Source organism: Pseudorasbora parva, chromosome 19 (genome assembly GCF_024679245.1).
Source record: "Pseudorasbora parva isolate DD20220531a chromosome 19, ASM2467924v1, whole genome shotgun sequence".
NCBI classification, from domain to species: domain Eukaryota; kingdom Metazoa; phylum Chordata; class Actinopteri; order Cypriniformes; family Gobionidae; genus Pseudorasbora; species Pseudorasbora parva.
In genome coordinates, this window is record NC_090190.1 from 10817913 (window position 1) to 10837599 (window position 19687).

The window sequence follows — 19687 nt, forward strand, 5'->3', positions numbered from 1 at the left end:
ATTCCCTCTGCGCACAAAGAGAGGGGCTAAGGAGCCCTCATTTCATCAGCTTATTGATCTGCTCCATGACCTGCAGGTCTTACGGTTTTGAATCCCATTATAATCACCTTTAGAGATGCACCGGTCGAACGGCCAGTTTAGTTTTATTTTGGTCGATCTCTTATAGACATACACGCAAACTGCATTTCAATTATTTCCCAAAATGTAATTTGTGCGGAAACATTGAGAAGTCTGTATACAGGATGTTAACACAGGCCATAGACGGGACACGTCGAAGACAGACGCAAAGACATACAGCGATACGCCAGCAGAGCATATACTGTACCAGACACAATATGATCACTGATCGAGATGCTCAAAATATAGAAAGAACAATAGAAATATTGAATTGGGGGTGAAAAGTCCCTTTAAACAAGCTGCTCTACAGAAAAAACAGGAAGACTTGAACTTGAGAGGTTTGATAAACACATTGGTATGGATACCTAGTTAAAACTAGCTAATTCAATATCTTGTTGAGTACTTCCTTTCAGAACTTAAACGGATAGTTTACAATTAAAGCCAATGGAGTCTGATGTTGTATTGTACCACATTGACTTTTATTGTAAGAAAATCATACAGGTTTGGAACACTCTCCCTTGTAGGCATTGCTCAGACAATCAGAAAGTCCAGCCCTAAACTCACATCTTGGAGCCTTTTCACATTTCCAGGGATCGCTGAAGCAGAATTCTAGACTGGGTAAACCCAGCCTGATCTGCCAGCGATTTGATTTCGCCCTGCAACTCAGTCTTGAAACCTGTACATTGAATTCTACTGCTTCTGTTACACTTTTGCAGGAACCAATCACAGACTGGCTTATCCACCTGGCACACTATTGGCGGGTTTAACTAGCCTGACAAACCAGACCCACATCAAGATGTTTGGTCTGAAAACTCACCATTGACAGCTCAATCCGAGGGGCGGGATAAATGGTAGTCACGGTCAAAGCTGATTCGAAAGACCGCCGTTTGCCAGTTTCTGTGTTTACTAGAAGCACGCAAGCACAACTCGGCCGTCATTATGTTAAGCCCCACCCACCGACTCTATACACGATGTGATTGGCCCTACCAGAGTTCGGCTTTGACAGCTCAGAAGTGTATTGAGAGTTACTAGACGACACTCGCGGCAGATTAGATTTGCTGCCGCTAGGGTGCGTCTAGATTTCTAGGCTAGGGTTTAACGCGATGACAGATAGAGAAACGATGGGTCATGCCTCTTGGGGTATGATTGGTTGAAGGACTATCTAATTGCGTACAGAGTCATTTGAATAATGCCAGTTGATCACGCCTTTTATGCAGTAGAAAGTACAGGAAGTAGCAAGTGAGTTTTCTTCAGTGATGTGACGTATTTCCAAGTGAAACAGAATATTGAACAGAGGGCAGAGATTTACCTCAGCACTCCTCCTCTCCATCTTGCGCTCATAGCAGACAAATGTTTTTTTAAACCGTTTTGTAAATTTTGTATACATATACAAAATATCACTACAGTGAACATTATATTGTTTCAAATCAAACTGAAGTCGCCATTCAACTTTGAATTCACCCTGTGGGTCTAGAAAGCAAAAGGAAACAATTCATGAGTTTGAATAATTAGCTGCAAGTAGCCACAAAGTTTTAAAAAACGAGCTCAAATGTAATTGTTCTTCAAAGCCCAACTTTCAGGATTAGTGCAAAGTGTATTCATGTTTTCCCTATTGATCATGACAGTGGTTCTCAGCAGTTTATCAAATTACCTGTTATCAGTGCAATAGAAACACTGACCCTTGAACAGATGTAAAAAAATGAAAGCAGCGCACTCAAAGAGAGATGAATGATTGTGTTCCATCAAGCTCTCTATAACTCTCTCTATTTATAAATTGAGATTTGATAGCGTAACCCGAAATCTCGCTGCGTTGCCGCTGCTGGCAGATCGGGCTGTATGAAAGATTAATGAGCAGATGCTGAACTGTAGAAACCATTATTATTCTTTTTCTTCTCCTCGTCACTCCTTCCAACAGGGATGGAGAGGATTACAATGCATGCGCTGCTATCTCTCTGTGCTGAGCAGGATATTTCAGAGAGAAAACCCTCCTGCAGCCCCTAACCCATCTATCGGAAGAGAGGGAGAGAGAGGGGGAGCGGGAGGGAGGGGGAGAGAGAGAGAGAGAGAGAGAGAGAGAGAGAGAGAGAGAGAGAGAGAGAGAGAGAGAGAGAGAGAGAGAGAGAGAGAGAGAGAGAGAGAGAGAGAGAGAGAGAGAGAGAAATGTTTTCATCTCCATTCTCCATGTCTTACAGATCTGGCATACCGGACTAAAAATCTATTTATCAATGTTTATTTTCACCAGTTTCATTCTTGTCATTTATAATTCATGGTATACCTTCTATAATGTTCCAGAAGGCAGTATCACATACACACTGCTGTTCCCAGAATGCATTGCAACAAACTCTGTACTCTGCCAAGTAGTGCATGCAGTTGTCTCGAATAAATCACCTAGGGCCCTATCTTGCACCCAGCGCAATTGACTTTGTACACCGACGCATGTGTCATTCCTATTTTGCACCCGCGCAAAGCGCGCTTTTCCCTCCACAGAAGCACGTCGCTAAACTAGTGAATGAACTTGCGCTCCCTGGGCGGTTCAGCGCAAAAAAGGAGGAGGCATGTTACGGCGCAAACAATCCCTGGTGCTATTTTGCTGTTCCATTAAACAGTTGCGCCACTGACCAGAAAAAACCTAGTCTAAAGTCAGTGGCGGGTTGCGCGTTGTTCATTATGCTATTTTAAGGGCGCATGCTTGACCATAATGTATAGCGTGGACAACGCGCATACACTTTGCTCATGAAATCTACACAGATGCAACAGTTATTTTTGCAAATCATAAATTTGCAAATTGTTACACTAAAAAAAAAATATTAACACATTGTGGTGTGCCACGAAGATGTGAAAAAATAGGCATAAATCTAGCTTACAAATTATTCAGGCTTATTGTAGTAATTAAGGATCAGACCTGTTTGCCCAATAGTGGCAAGACATATATATATATATATATATATATATATATATATATATATATATATATATATATATATATATATATATATATACATACATACATACATATATATATATATATATATATATAAAAGGACATCTGACAAATTGGTTTATCCGTCAAGAACCAGGAAAAAAAATCGACTGAAAAAATAAAAAATACTGTTTAACCGACGCTATTTCAGGTGGGTTTCTCCCATCCCCATACAACACAACTTCTCTGTCTTTCACTCCCTTATGAAAGGAAAATATATTTACCAATATATTAGTTGAAATATATTTTAAAATATTGTAAATATATGGAAAAATATATTGATGGTATTATAAAATATATTATATATTCATGTAATATATTGCAAAATATACAAATGATTGCCGCTTTCAATATATTGCAATATATTGAAAGATATAAATATTAATTCCCATATATGTTAATATATTTCCTAATGTATTGCATGAAATTTTCCAATATACTGCAATATATTTTTGTGTCGTAAGGGCTGCTCTTACAAGAACATCAGTCACGTCGGCTGTGAACCGCTCATGGCGTGCGCCTGGTAAATACGCCATAATAATAGCAATCCATAAGGGAACTTGCGCACCTGCTTTTAAAGGGAATGTTGGATGCCGCTCTGATTGGTTTATTCACGTTACGCCCAAACCACACCTATGAATAATGAAGCTACTTCAGACCAACCCATTTTAGATTTGCGCCGGGCGCAAGAGCCATTTATCCCACCGGGAAAATAGCAACAGCGCCGAGACCCGCCCACAAAGTTACTTAAGCTCCGCGCTTTGACACTTGCGTTTCAGATTGTTAAAATAGGGCCCCTAGTGTTTTAAAGCAATTTTTGCTGTTTTCATGCTGTGTTTTCTTGAAAATAAAGTGTGCGTAATTATAGTGTATCATTCTGAATGTACTAAATTGCAATTTCACCATTACAAACTTTACAAACATGTACTATAAATGCTTGTCAGTACATTCGACAATACACTTTAAACGTATTTCAAAGACAATAGAAGTCAAAATTGTTGTAAAAAAGCACTACATTTCCCCTAATTGCATTTAATATAAATGTAAACTTCAATACATTTTCCTGCAATTAAGAATCCAGAAATATTCACACCTAAGTATATGATTTTTGATCATATGAAGAACTTTTCTTTTTTATTATGCTAAAGTGTACTTCTTTTTCAGGATACAGAGGGGCGTATTGCGCTTCTTACTGTATTTAATAATTGTGTAAACTATACAAAATTGGATGCACCTTGAAAACAAATGCAAAATAGTAGATGACAAAGAACAAAGTTAATTATAATTCAAGATAAAAATAATAAAATCGCAGGTTTACCTAAAGTTGAGTAATATGTATATTTAAGCTAATTAGGACATCACATTCTTAGATTAACAGCATGCTAATACCAGCTCCTGTCGAAATCAATTGTGAGTTCACAATGCGAATACAACCCTTTTGTCCCATGGGCCAGGCGCACAAAATTAAACTAGCAAAAGAGGATTCTGAAACGCCCTAAGTGCACCTTCGCCATGCACTTCAGACCATGCGCTCAGATCATTAAAATAGAGCCGTATAGGTGATGTATTGGGTCAAGTTCTTTTTCAGTTAGGATGGTAACTGCTTGTGTAGGCAGCAGGCAGCTCACTAGGTTTTGGAACTGAGCCTATGTGTTGTTCATATGGACTAAGATGTAAAGGATTTCTCTTTCTCTTGTCCTGTCTCTTAATTCATTTGCCAAAGAAACATTAGGAGGCAGAAACAGGGGAATCTTCACTTGAGGCTATTTGGCTCAGTTTGTTTGAACGCTTGCTTTTCCCTCATCCAATTAAATTGTTGATGAAGGCAGAATAAAGAAGGAATGAGTAAATACAACCAGATAGAAATGAATCCATAAAGCTTGACTGAAGAAGCCTTATGATATTTTAAATTTGAAACAGAGAGGCAATGACAAGTGAATGAGTCAGAGTAAGGTAACTTTCAAGATGGATGGGAACGTGAAATCATGCTGGTTGAAATCAGATATTTCCTGGCTCAATTTGATCAGACAGGAAGTACTGTGGGCTCTTGAGCTCCCTTTTTCTTCTTAGGTAGCCCTGAAGTGTGCTAAGATTTTGCATTAGTGGGCAATTGAATATAATGCGTGCTTGAGAAGTTACAATGACTTGTCAAAGTCTCGGAGGCTCAGACAGTAATTGGTTATACATCTGTAGAAGTACTCCATTGAAATCAATATAACTGGCAGGCCCATTTCCTCCCTCCATTCACAAAAAAAAAAAAAAAAAACCTAATCCTCCATTTTAATTTCTAATGTCATGGAGATCGGGACGGCCCTTATGACACATTACACATTCCTCTTAGCTGTAGTAATTAAATTTACAGTCCATAAGTTGCGTTCTCACAGAAAGATGGAAAGATCTGTCTAGAGTTCATCTGGATGTGTCACGAGAGGCACCTAACCAAACTACGTCTTGGATTCATTACAATTTGACAAGCTCTTTCATGTTTTATTTTTTATTATTTTGCAAAAAATATAACATAGCACTTTATCTCATACTTCTTTCACACCTCAGGAGACCTAATAGAAGTGTCAATTACAGTAGGTTTCAGTCAAGCATCACGTGTGTCTCAAATGTTGCACCAAAGATTCCTTAGAAAATAAAGAGAATTGTTCCCAGAATATAGTTCTATAAAATTCATTTGGAGAGCACAGATGAGAGGATTTGTTTTTTGAACATTTCTGATCCTGATATTTTTGATTGGAGACTTTGGTATCTGCAAATCTGAGCACAATTTGAGAAACTGTTGAGATATATCCTTTAAAATCCAGAGAATATCACAGGAAAAATAAAAGGAAGAGAATGAGTAAAGGAATAAGTAAAGGGAAACCAAAGGGATATTTCAGCAAAAAATGTACTCACACAAAACATGATTTTGGTAATGAAACACTTTTGGTTCCCATTGACTTCCATTTTGCGCATACAAACCAGACATTTATCCAGAGGTGGTAAAAGTACTCAAAAGTTATACTCGAGTAAAAGTATATATACCTAAATAAAAAAATACTCCAGTAAAAGTAGAAAGTCCTCCATTCAAACATCACTTGAGTAAAAGTACAAAAGTATCAGATTTAAAATGTACTCAAGTACCGAAAGTAAAAAGTAAATATTCAAATTAACTGTAAATATCAATAATTAAGCAGATAAAATCTTTTGGGACTGATATGCAATGTTTTAATTGAACAAATTATAAGATTAGATACTGCAATTAAGAATTTGTTAGATTTGCAATTAATAAGAGACAATGAAGCACCTTAAGGCAGTATAGGGGTTAAACTTAAAATAGACATGTTCCATAACATTAGCTCCATAAAACAGATGAGGAGCAAAATATTAACTAATTCAAAATTAATTCAAAAGCCAAAACCACAATGACATATTGCATTACAATTAGTTAATAGTCATGTGCCTCAACAAGTAAAGTCATAATATCATTTTGCCAATTGTTATGATTAATGATTAATTAAACAGACAACTGAGAGTCGGAATGCATGCTTTGAATACATGAATTTACATTATCAGTTAATGTAATATGTTTTTAGGGAATTAATAATGTCATATTTAATTAATAGCAATTCATATATTACTTAATCTATTAATCATAGAGAATGTTCATTAGTTGCTGATGCAGTAATCATTAATAAATGGTTTAGTTCTTCATTAGTAATACATTAACTGATTATCTGTGCATTAGTTAGGCAAGAATTATAATAGTGCGTATTGTAAAATGTATTGTAAAATGTTACCGATGTTTTCATAGTAAATTGTGTGCTGCAAAATAAAAAAGTTGGGGAAACACTGAGCTAACGTTAGTGTGGCAAACCTGACTTGTCAGCTTTTCCAAGTCTATACCCGACCGGATCATCCATGAATGACCAGACCGGTTTTGAAATCAAGTGTAATAAATACTTAACACTTGGAGCGGGCATGGGGAAATGTATTGGAGTAAAAAGTAAACTTTTGCTTTAATATTGTAGTGGAGTAAGAGTAAAAGTAGATGCAAATAAAATATACTCAAGTAAAGTACAGATCCCCCAAAAAAATACTTAAGTAAAGTATCAAAGTATTTTTAATTGATTACTTACCACCCCTGCATTTATCAAAATGCATTTTATGTTCCACAGATACAAAAAAAAGAGTCCTATAGGTTTAGAAACAGATGAATAAATAATGTCTTATGTAATAATGACAAAAGTCTCTTGATCTTTATTTAACCTTACTGCTGAGAAACAAAACCTACCATGAAATGATTGTGAATTCAGAGCAGAATTATCATATAAATGTAAATGTTGGTCATATTACCAGATATCACATACAGATTAGATTTTGAAATTTATTCAATGGTTAAAGTCAGAAATCGAAAGTGGCTTAAATCCTATAAAAAATGGTGTTAACAAAAACAGGTATTGTGCACTGGGAAATACACATTTCCTTGAGATTTTGACATATATAAAATGTCTGTTTTCTGTTAAAAACAGAATTGTTTTTAATTCTGTAGCACTTTTTTGTTTTTTGTTGTAAACAAATTTTGTTTAATATAAAGTGCATTATAAATAAAATGTATTATTATTATTATTATTATTATTATTATTACTATTATTATTATTATATAAAAGATCATTATACAATAAGACTATCCTGTAAGTTTCAGAACTCAAAACTTCCTTGTTAGTCAAAAAAAAAAAAACTAAAAAAAAAAAAAAAAAAAAAAACATTTTATTGTTACCAAGCCCAGCGAACGACTCGTTGTGAAATGTGCCTATATATGACATCATGGATAGGAGAAAGACTGCCTCTGAAGAAGAAAATCAACACCTACTTCATCTTCGTACCTTTGGCCCCGCCCACTGGCGTGTTATTGAGGTGACGAGGAGAGAAGAGCAATACAGGATGGACTTAATATGACATTACTTTCCAACGGATCCTAATGGTAGGAATGTGGTTATTTATTTTCAACAAAGTGAATGTCTCAGTTAAGCATTATTTATTTGTATTCAGTGCATTTCAAATCAGTCATCATTTCGGAGCAGAAATTTTATTTTAATGCCTGATCTGTGACCAGTGATATCTGTTCTGTAATGATTCATGTAGAGTCAGATGTACTTTGTCTACACTGTCAGAAAAAAAGGTACATTGCTGTCACTGGGGCAGTACCCTAAGGTACAAAACTGAAAAGGTACTAATTTGTACCTTTAAGGTACTGCTGTGTACCTTTAAGGTACTAATTTGCACTCTTAGATTACTGATATGTTAGCCTAGAAATCTAGACGCACCCTAGCGGCAGCAAATTTAATCTGCCCGCAAGTGTCGTCTAGCAACTCTCAATACCCTTCTGAGCTGTATTCGCCTAACTCTTGCCGGGCCAATCACATCGTGTATAGAGTCGGTGGGCGGGGCCATAATGACGACGGCTGAGTTGCGTTTGCGTTTTTCTAGTAAACACAGAAACTGGTGAACGGCGGTCTTTTGAATCAGCTTTGACCGCGACTCTGGAAGACTTGGAGTTGAGCTTTTCTCTGAGAAAAGAACAAAGAATGGCACTGAAGTCATTCTTAAGATGGGAAGATGTGTTCGGAGTTTTGCCGAACGGATACGGCGAATGTTTAATCTATCAACAAGCTCTGTTTCACCTTCATTGCTCTGGTTGGTGTAGCGCTATCCTATCGAGTGCAGAGGGAGTTTGAAAAACAACCGTTTATCCCGCCCCTCGGATTGAGCCCTGTCTATGGTGAGTTTCCAGACCAAACATCTTGATGTGGGTCTGGCTTGTCAGGCTACTGATATGTACCTTTTAAGGTACTAATATGTACCATTTAGGGGTGAGTACCTTTTTAGATGTACCTTTTCACTTTTGTACCTTAGGGTGACAGCACTGTATCTTTTTTTTTGAGAGTGTATGTGTCAGTACATCAAACTTTACATTGTTTCTCTTAGTAAGATTAATTTTTTTTATTTATTTAAAACTGTGATTAAATTATATATAGAAAGCGAGCAAAGAACGCTCCCTTTACAATCACTGGAGCTGTCAATCAAACAGTACGAGTTAATCAGTGACTCAGTTCTGGACTCTCGCCAAAACTTCTGTTATAATCAATTAATCTCTAATTTAAATTATGTTTGCATTGTTAGTTATGATGAAAGCCTTCGTGAGAGTGCAGAAATTCTGCCATTTATCAATGATCTAAATATAATGCCATAGATCTACATGTAATGCTATAATCAACACTTTTCACAGTTAGTTAACCTTGAGAGCTGTAACAGTAAAAACATGCAAATTATGAGAGTGCTCTACATGTAATACTCAGCTAATTCATATGCAAAATTGTAAACCAATTACAGCGTTGCGTCACAACAGACATGCACCTTCAAAACAGAATGTTCAAAAAAAATCAGGGTAGGAAAAATGCCTTTTATTTCTACTTTATGACAATTTCTGATTTAAACATCATACTAACATTATAAGTGCACCCGAGGAAACATTATAAAACTATTTGAAACATTCTCTGCCAATATTCACTGAAATATTCATAATAATTTCTGAAATATTTATAACAAGTAGTAAAAAGCATCAAATGACTCTGTATTATACAATTCCATGTAGTCAGAGAATAATAATCAAGTGTTTTAGCTGTAATAAAGAGGGCAGTGGGCCAGTTTTCTCACTCCAACAACGGCAAATATATTCTGTCGATAAAGCAAATACGTTTTTAAGCGGTCCTGTCAGGAAAACAAACATCCTGACAACAAACACTCAGCCAATCAACAGCTGTGTTTTACACACTCGCGCATCACTGCTGGGTCACGATTCATACAGAAGAATATCAGGAAATCAATAAACAAGTGAGCAAATGAGGAAGTCCTTATCTTGATGGGACAGCTGGGTTGTGCTGATGTATTCTGCGATACTAACTAGGCATACATAACACAGACACACACGCATCTGTCACAGAGAGTTTTTCTACAAAAATAGACATTACTACATGCTTATGAAATATATAAAACATTCTGGGGTTTAATTAGCAAAAAAATAGCCTACAAAAACCCATTACGATATGACATTGAACTGTTACTGTGATATAAAAAGCCTCACACCGTGCTAGATTTCGGTCATACCACCCACTCCGATAGTACTCTAGCATACAAACCTCTCTACTGTTAGTTTGTGGAAATTCCAACGTCAATGGGCTTTTTAAACGTTGACCAGAAAAAAAGAAGAAGAAAAAAAAAATCAACACATTACTAATCAGCTTTGGTGGAGACAGCTTCAAAGGAAATGCCATGCCAAAATCCTTGTGAGCAGCAGCTTCCACATGAATAATGTATGAATTTAATATCTAACCCAGGCACTTATGTTGCCTTCACTTCCAGCCACGTGCTCAGGCCTCGGCGCCGTGGATTATGCCGGCTGGATTATTACAGCGCGACGGAGGTCTACGTTTGGGTTGCGTGTCACTCAGTGTGCAGACAGATGCTTAACCTGAGCCCCGATGTGAAACGTACATATGCTTGCGTGCTCATAGGAAGAAGATGCTCAGATGTAAAGAATAGTCATGAATTACTTAAATAAACGTTCCTTTTGTTCCCATGTGCTTGTGTTTATAATTAATCAACCAAAATATATAGACGTGCGGTATCACTGTTAGCGGCAATAGTTGGCCTTTCAAGGTGTTTTATTTTGCATATAGAGATGCGAACGTGATGATCTGTGACGGGGACGTGATAATACTAACTGTTTCTGACGCATGAGCTTTACACATCCCACCTCTGAGAGTGTACACATCACCAATATGCTCTACTGGAAACAGTAAAAGCCATTGTATGTAGGCCATAGCCAAAAACATTGTATGTCCAAAAACATTTCTGTTTTTTTATTTTTTATTATTATGATAATCATGCAATTTTGCAATGTATTACATTAATATATAATATATTTTATAATACCATCAATATATTATTCCATATATTTACAATATATTCAAATATATTTCAAGTAATATATTTGGTAAATATATTTTCCTTTCGTAAGGGTAATCTGGACTTACTACATTCGCCATGTTGTCACTATCATGTGACCTACCAGCGTCACTTGCTTCGCTTCACTGGCATTCACAAATCTACTCCCGTGGCCTCATGAGATAGTAAAGTGTCCTTCATGTGCACAATTCAGAATATCGCTGGAAGTAGTAGGTAATCCGGGTACTTTTTTACCTTTTCTTTTATGAGAGTACTGTTAATTCAGACATGCTTCTTTTGTCACATGCTGTTTTTCACCTACTATATAGTAGGGAAGAAAGTGATTTTTGGATGCAGCCAATATTTCCTTTAATAATCCCATCCTGTTCCTCACAATTAAACAATCCAGTCAATACCCAGTAGACAAAATCGAGTCTCGCCCTACATTTTCCAGTTCGAGAAGCCATATCACTTAGATATACATCTCAATAGAGAAAAAAAGACAAATATCATTTTTGGTTTCATGACAACTTTAAATATTATTTTCAGAAAAAGTTGCCATTTAAAATCCATTTCACTGAAAAACCAGACACTTCTGGTGACACTTCTGTAAAACAGTCAGAATCTGGAAATGTGAGGTGGGCCATCTAAATGATCTTCACATTTTGCATTAGTGATGTAACCTTACACAGTGCCCGGCGGTGCTACTGACAGGCTGAGTAATTATGTAAAACCTGCTGCATGGTTGAGTGAGGGGCTCTGGAGAGCTTTATTTTAGGAGATGATGACGGGAATTTGCATGGCTGCTGAGGCAGTGAGCACAAGCTGAAAAGGGCGGAGAGAAGCTGATGAGGTTCACTGCAGGGATCGTGAGAGCGTTTTCTATGAAATATTCAACAATGAATCATGAGAGATAGTGAAACCTCCACCCACTTCTCCATCGTCCCTCCCAGCCAGCTAAAAAGGAGCACTAAAGGAGTATGTTAGCAAAATGGTGCATGGCTGGCTGCGCTTGATTGGACACATCTGAAGCCACATCATCACTGTTGGGCTAAATTTTCACGATCCAAAAAGGAAGTGGATTTTGTGCATCGATCAATGTGCCTCTTGTTTTCAAGAAGACAGTTGTGTCTAACTCCTTGTGTTTACAAAGTACTAAATTCTGTAAAGAACTGCTGGTGTTCAGTATCAACTAGGGATGCTCATATTGACCGTTTAACCGTTAACCGAATTTTGCCAGATTAACACTATCAGTTACGCAGTTTAAAGTTTTTTTTTACGCATTTTTTGTTTGTTTGCTGCATGGTTAAAAAAAACTGTATTTGTTAACACACGGGGCGGGTCGACACATGCAACCATGATCTTTCTTTTCCTTTTCACAAAAATTAAAAACATTATGGGGCAGATTATTGACATATAAAAACATATTTTTTGCGGGATTCCTTGCAAAATACTATGTATGATCTCAAAATGCTTTTACCACAGTGCATGATTTGTAAACTAAGGGTGTGTTCACACTTGGCATGTTTGGATGGATTAAACCGAACCCTGTTGTGATTGCTACGTTAGTGCGGTTAATTTGAATAAGTGTGAACGCTGCCATCTGAACCCTGATGCAGACCAAACAAGCAGACTGAAACCAATGAAAAGATGGCTCACCTGGTACAACATTGCAGTAGTGATGCTGAGCGACCAATATGAGTCCCGCGAAACACGAATAATAATAAAAGAGCTTAAAGAATTGTAGAAACAAGCTAAAATGGCATTGTTGCTTCTCCAAATGCTTTTTCTCATGTTTGCTTTTGTTAACACTATCAGTTAGGTTTAGGTTAAGTTATTTTTTTTTTTTATTGCCACTTATCTGACAGTTACGTAAACCTTGCCAAATTCAATTTCATTTGTTTCAAATAAAACTGAAAAGGCTTTTAGCATTACTCACTGTACATTTCACTTTGAAACGCACAAGAAGCAACATAATATAATTTTGCAGAAATGTTGCCACAGACACATATTTCCAAAACTGTAAAAAAAAAAAAAAAAAAAAAAAAATCCAATTGAAATTTTTCTAATGGCTGATCACATCTAAATTTTTCAGTTGGCCAAATTGAATTTCTGTGAATTGATTAGATGTAATCGGTAACTAGAAAATTTTCAATTGGAGACGGATTTTTTTTTAATTTTTTACAGTGAATGAGTGTGTAGGGCGATTGATTATTCCACGACACCAGATTTACTACAACCCACATGTTGGCATGGTCCTTTGACCCGTGTGTTCTTTAGCCTATGACAACAGAACAACTACTGTGAAAATTCACATGTTAAACATGTACCAACTATGGGGAAGCTGCAAAAATTCCAAAATATTCCAAATATATTGCTGTGGCAAGGGGGGCGTGGTTCAGCGAGGTCTGCAGCGGGAGAGAGGGCCACGGGACGAGCGGTAAGTGAGTGGGTTGGACGCAGATTAATAACACCTGTCTCTTGTTCTAGTAATGAGCGCGGAGACGGGATAAAACACCAGCGGAACCGGAGACCGAGGAGAGAGAGAGTCGGACTGTTGATGCACAGAGACCCTGAGTATACCGGAAGCCGGAAGTGCGTGACCCGGAAGTGATACAGAGACTGAGCGATATATGAGAAAAAGACACACGAGGAAGTGTGCACGTTTGTGTTTGAGTGAATAATAAATAAGCATCAACAGTCCTGCCGACCCCCGTGTCCTCTTCCTTCCTTACCTCATCGAACTCGTTACACTGGTGCCGAAACCCGGGAAGGAAGCAGGACAGAGCCGCCGCCATGACAACGCCCTCCGCCTCGCCATTTGCGGAGATCATCACCTCCCTCGCGGTCCTCCACCAGGAACATCACAAGGCATTGCTGGACCTTCGGACCGAGCAGGAGCGCCGCTTCGAGGCCATTGTCCAAGGCCAGCAAGAGGACCGCGAGCAGTTCCGGAGCTGGATGGACCGGGAGGTTCGCGCCGAGGCCGCTGGGCGGGCCAGCGCACCGGTGCACGTGCCCCTACAAAAGATGGGGCCGGAGGACGATCCCGAGGCCTTCGTGGACCTCTTCCAAAAAGCCGCGGAGGCCTGCGGGTGGCCCCGGGCACAGTGGCCGGTGCGCCTCATTCCACTGCTATCCGGCGAAGCCCAGGCGGCCGCGCAACATCTACCGGTTGCGAACCTCCTGGACTACGATGATCTGAAGCGGGCCATTCTTCAGCGGGTCGGCCGGACCCCAGAACAACACCGCCAGCGTTTCCGCTCCCTGGAGTGGGGCGAGTCCGGTCGACCCTTCGCCTTGGCCCAACAGCTCCGGGACGAGTGCCGCAGATGGCTGCTGGCCGGCGGCAGCGACGTGGACCATGTCGTCGATCTGGTGGTGCTGGAGCAGTTCATCACTCGGCTCCCCAGGAAGACCGCCGAGTGGGTCCAGTGCCACCGGCCCACGTCGCTGGAGACGGCCATCAATTTGGCGGAGGACCACCTGGTGGCGTGCCCGGGGGTCGGCGCACCCCCACTAACTTCTCCCTCTCTCTCTCCCCCTTCTCTCTCTCTCTCTCGCCCTGTCCCTCTCCCCAGGTCCCGCCCTCCAGGCCCTCCTCGCGTTTCCCCCAGAGGCCGGGGTGGGATGGGCCCTGGACCGTCTGGGAGTTCGCGGGTCCCGCCCAGGGGGGCGGGGCCGCTGGGGACGGGTAGTGACTATGGATCCGGTTCCGCCCCCTATCCGCGCTCAGCCTCCAACCCACTCCCCGCCGCCGGGGCGGCGGGTAGGCCTGGGCTGGCCTGCTGGCGGTGCGGTGATCCGGATCATTTTGTGGACCGATGTCCGATGATGGACATCGGAACAATGATCCGGATCCCGGACGTCCAGCGGACCACCCCCGATCAAGCAGGAGAGTACCAAATTCCTGTAAGTATCAAGGGGGGTACATATCAGGCCTTGGTGGATTCAGGATGTAACCAAACCTCGATCCATCAAAGCCTGATTCAGCCTGGGGCGTTGGATACAAGCCGCGTGGTTAAGGTGCGGTGTGTGCACGGGGATGTGGTGGAATATCCGGTTGTCCCAGTCACGATACAGTTTAGAGGGAAAAAGCATAGTGTTGAGGTGGCGGTTAGTCCCCACCTCCGGCATCCGCTAATTCTGGGGACGAATTGGCCCGCCTTTTCGGCGTTATTGGGGTCGTTGTGCGCGGATGCCGCTTGGGGAAACAAGGCTAGGAACGGGGCGGTGCGAGTGCAGGTTGGCGAGGCTGATACGGGGCCCTTGGGAACAGCTTCAGAGGAACCGAGCGGGGTTGAGAGACTGATTCTCTCGGACCGCGATGACTTCCCTCTGGAGCAGTCTCAAGACGAGACGCTAAAACATGCGTTTCAACAGGTCCGCACCATCGACGGTCAGCCCCTTCAACCCGCATTGCCCGTCACGTATCCTTATTTTGCCATAATTAAGGATAGGTTGTATCGAGTGACCCAAGACGCTCAGTCAAAAATGGATACAACCCAATTGTTAGTACCAAAGAGCCGCCGGGAAATGCTTTTCCAGGCGGCTCATTCGAACCCGATGGCGGGCCACCTGGGACAGGCGGCCACGCTGAATCGTTTAATGACCCGGTTCTTTTGGCCAGGCATTTATGACAATGTGCGCAGGTGGTGCGCGTCTTGTCCTGAATGTCAGTTGGTGAACCCACTGGCCGCCCCAAAAGCGCCATTGCGCCCTCTACCATTAATGCAGGTCCCCTTCGAGAGAATTGCGATGGACCTCATCGGGCCATTAGAACGATCCGCACGCGGGCATCGTTTTGCGCTAGTTATTGTGGACTACGCAACACGATACCCGGAAGCAGTGGCTCTCCGCAACATCTCGGCGAAGAGTGTTGCGGACGCACTGTTTCGTTTAATCTCCCGGGTGGGGATTCCGAAAGAAATCCTCACTGATCAAGGCACGGCGTTTATGTCACGCACGTTAAGCGAATTGTACGGATTACTGGGCATTAAATCCATTCGAACCAGCGTCTATCACCCACAAACAGACGGCTTGGTCGAACGATTTAATCGCACTCTTAAATCCATGATCCGTAAATTCGTACAAGAAGACGCCAAAAATTGGGATCGGTGGTTAGAACCCCTCTTATTTGCTGTGCGCGAGGTCCCGCAAGCCTCCACGGGGTTTTCCCCCTTCGAGCTTCTCTACGGGCGTCAGCCACGGGGGGTGCTGGACGTCCTACGAGAAACTTGGGAGGAGGGGCCTTCGTTGGCCAAAAACGAAATTCAGTACGTCATGGACTTGCGAACAAAACTCCACACATTGGGGCGGCTATCTAGGGAGAATTTGTTGCAAGCCCAGGACCGCCAGAGCCGGTCATATAACAGGGGTACTAAACTGCGCAAATTCACACCGGGAGAGAAGGTGCTCGTTCTACTCCCAACCTCGAGCTCAAAATTAATGTCGAAGTGGCAGGGGCCGTTTGAGGTCGCACGGCAGATAGGAGAGCTCGATTATGAAGTGATACGATCCGATAGGAACGGGGCACGTCAAATATACCACCTCAATCTGCTGAAAAAATGGAATGAGGTGGAATCGGTGTTGTTGGCAACGGTGATCGGGGGAGAGGATGATCTCGGGCCAGAGGCGAGCATTAAAGCGCAATCAGTCGCGCTGGCCCCTGGGGGAGATCACCTCTCACCGTTACAACTCGCTGATTTATCGAAATTGCAGGCGGAGTTCGCCGACGTGTTCTCGCCCCTACCGGGACGTACCGACTTGATTCAGCACCATATCGAGACCGAGCCGGGCGTGGTAGTTCGCAGCCGGCCGTATCGCTTGCCTGAACACAAGAAAAAAGTAGTTCAGGACGAATTAGGCGCAATGCTCGACATGGGAGTAATCGAGGAGTCCAACAGTGACTGGGCGAGCCCGATAGTTTTGGTCCCCAAAACGGACGGCTCGGTCAGGTTCTGTGTGGACTACCGCAAGGTGAACGCTGTGTCGAAGTTCGACGCGTATCCAATGCCACGGGTTGACGAATTGCTTGATCGGTTAGGCTCGGCTCGATTTTATTCGACACTGGACTTAACAAAGGGCTATTGGCAGATCCCCTTGTCTCCATTGTCCAAAGAAAAAACAGCTTTCACCACGCCGTTCGGATTACACCAATTCGTCACGCTTCCTTTCGGCTTGTTCGGGGCACCCGCAACCTTCCAGCGACTCATGGATAGGATTTTGCGTCCCCATGCTGCATATGCTGCTGCGTACCTAGATGACATAGTGATTTATAGTCACGATTGGCAGCGGCATATGCAGCATGTGAGGGCGGTCCTGAGGTCGCTGAGGAGAGCGGGGCTCACGGCCAATCCGAAGAAGTGTGCGATTGGGCGGGTGGAAGTAAGGTATCTGGGCTTCCACTTGGGTCATGGGCAGGTGCGTCCCCAAATTGATAAGACTGCCGCAATTGCAACCTGTCCGAGGCCCAAGACCAAAAAGGAGGTAAGACAGTTCTTGGGGCTGGCGGGATATTATAGACGGTTTATACCAAATTATTCGGACCTCACCAGCCCTTTGACTGATCTTACTAGAAAGGGGCTCCCAGATACGGTCCAGTGGACGGAGCCGTGTCAACAGGCTTTTACCCAAGTAAAGGCTGCCCTATGTGGCGGACCGCTGTTACACTCCCCTGACTTTTCTCTCCCTTTCTTGTTGCAGACTGACGCGTCGGACAGGGGGCTGGGCGCAGTCCTGGCCCAGGAGGTGGAGGGGGGAGAGCGGCCGGTGCTGTACATTAGCCGCAAGCTCTCCAAGAGAGAAGCTTAGTACAGCACCATAGAAAAGGAGTGTTTGGCCATCAGATGGGCCGTTCTCACCCTCCGCTACTACCTCCTGGGGCGGGAGTTCACTCTCTGTTCGGACCACGCTCCTCTCCAATGGCTCCACCGCATGAAGGATACCAACGCGCGGATCACCCGTTGGTATCTGGCTCTTCAGCCGTTTAAGTTCAAGGTGGTCCACAGGCCGGGTGCTCAGATGGCTGTGGCCGATTTCCTCTCCAGAAATGGGGGGGGGGGGGGGGGGGGGGGGGGGGGCTGCAGGCCGGACGGCTCCCCGGCCTGAGTCGGGCGGTGGGGGTATGTGGCAAGGGGGGCGTGGTTCAGCGAGGTCTGCAGCGGGAGAGAGGGCCACGGGACGAGCGGTAAGTGAGTGGGTTGGACGCAGATTAATAACACCTGTCTCTTGTTCTAGTAATGAGCGCGGAGACGGGATAAAACACCAGCGGAACCGGAGACCGAGGAGAGAGAGAGTCGGACTGTTGATGCACAGAGACCCTGAGTATACCGGAAGCCGGAAGTGCGTGACCCGGAAGTGATACAGAGACTGAGCGATATATGAGAAAAAGACACACGAGGAAGTGTGCACGTTTGTGTTTGAGTGAATAATAAATAAGCATCAACAGTCCTGCCGACCCCCGTGTCCTCTTCCTTCCTTACCTCATCGAACTCGTTACAATTGCCCACCTAACCTAAATTTCAGCCACATCAGTTACTTCTGCTAGCTAAATCCTGTGTAAAGTTACACCACATACACAAAGGATTTAGCCTTAGCAACAACTAAAGAGATTTTTTGATAGCGAGAGATCTGGTACATGGTAAAGCTTTGAGAGACTGATAACAGAGAAGCCCACTGCCCATCCAGCCTAATCAATGTTGACGCCTTGAATCTGGGTGCAATTCGACTGATATCAAAGCTATAGACGTTCACACAGTGTCAGCCAACAGACCTGATACTTCATGTGTGATGTTCTGGAAACTGCATTTCATTAAAAAGACAGAGGACATGGATGACATTATAACAAAGTGAAATACCAAAAGATTCTTCTCCAGGCAACAGGCTTACCTCCTCTCAGCATTTATTTTGCCTTTGTAAGAAAACTGTTATTATTACCTAGATTATGCACTCGCACAGTAACTCATTTAACTATATTTTTACTATTTTTCTACTTATTTTCTACTCTTTGTTCCATAAATATAACAAACTCGTTGGCTGGCTAGTGTCTGCCAAATGTAAATGACTCACAATGTGCAGCAAAATAAGTCTTTGCTGTTTCGCTGTTCATACATGACAATATATTTAAAAATAACATTTTCTATATGGCATTTAAAATTGATTTTCTAAGCAAATCCAGGCCTAAAAATATACATCAGGTACAGCATATTGGTGAATTGTCTATTTATAAAAATACATAAATTATTTGGCTAAATATAAGCCATGATTTATTGAATGAAGCATTCTAAAAATGGTAACTGAGGCAAAGTGTGTCAAATGCTTAAAGGTAAAGTTGGAATACAGGTCAGTGGTTCGGTCACTATACAAAATACTTTTAAAATATTACTGAATTTTTCCCCCCCCACAAAATTAAAATATTATAAATAGAAATTTGTCTGGATTCTGAAAATGCAAATATTGTGCTTTATACTATAACTTTGGACTGGGGTTAGTACTTTTCTTAATCTTAATTCAGCAGGAATGCATTACATTGATCAAAAGTAACAATAGAATTATTTATAATCTTATGTTTGTTTCAAATATATATAGCTCTTCTTT

At 41.9% G+C, this 19687-nt stretch overlaps 2 protein-coding genes across 2 annotated transcripts in view; one reads left to right on the plus strand and one right to left on the minus strand.

The window, feature by feature from the left end:
- The window catches only part of gabbr2 (gamma-aminobutyric acid (GABA) B receptor, 2), a 256879-nt gene that overhangs the window by 129525 nt on the left and 107667 nt on the right, over nucleotides 1–19687 (minus strand). The gene's annotated exons all lie outside the window — the stretch shown is intronic.
- Nucleotides 13497–18481, plus strand: LOC137048281 (uncharacterized). The gene is made up of 2 exons (XM_067426385.1): nucleotides 13497–15001; nucleotides 18329–18481. The coding sequence occupies exons 1-2, from the start codon at nucleotides 13886–13888 to the stop codon at nucleotides 18329–18331; spliced, it is 1119 nt and encodes a 372-aa protein (XP_067282486.1). The 5' UTR covers nucleotides 13497–13885; the 3' UTR covers nucleotides 18332–18481.

Bases quoted from the DNA above. Each gene is read 5' to 3' on its own strand.
- LOC137048281 (XM_067426385.1), top strand. From the start codon at position 13,886: ATGACAACGCCCTCCGCCTCGCCATTTGCGGAGATCATCACCTCCCTC.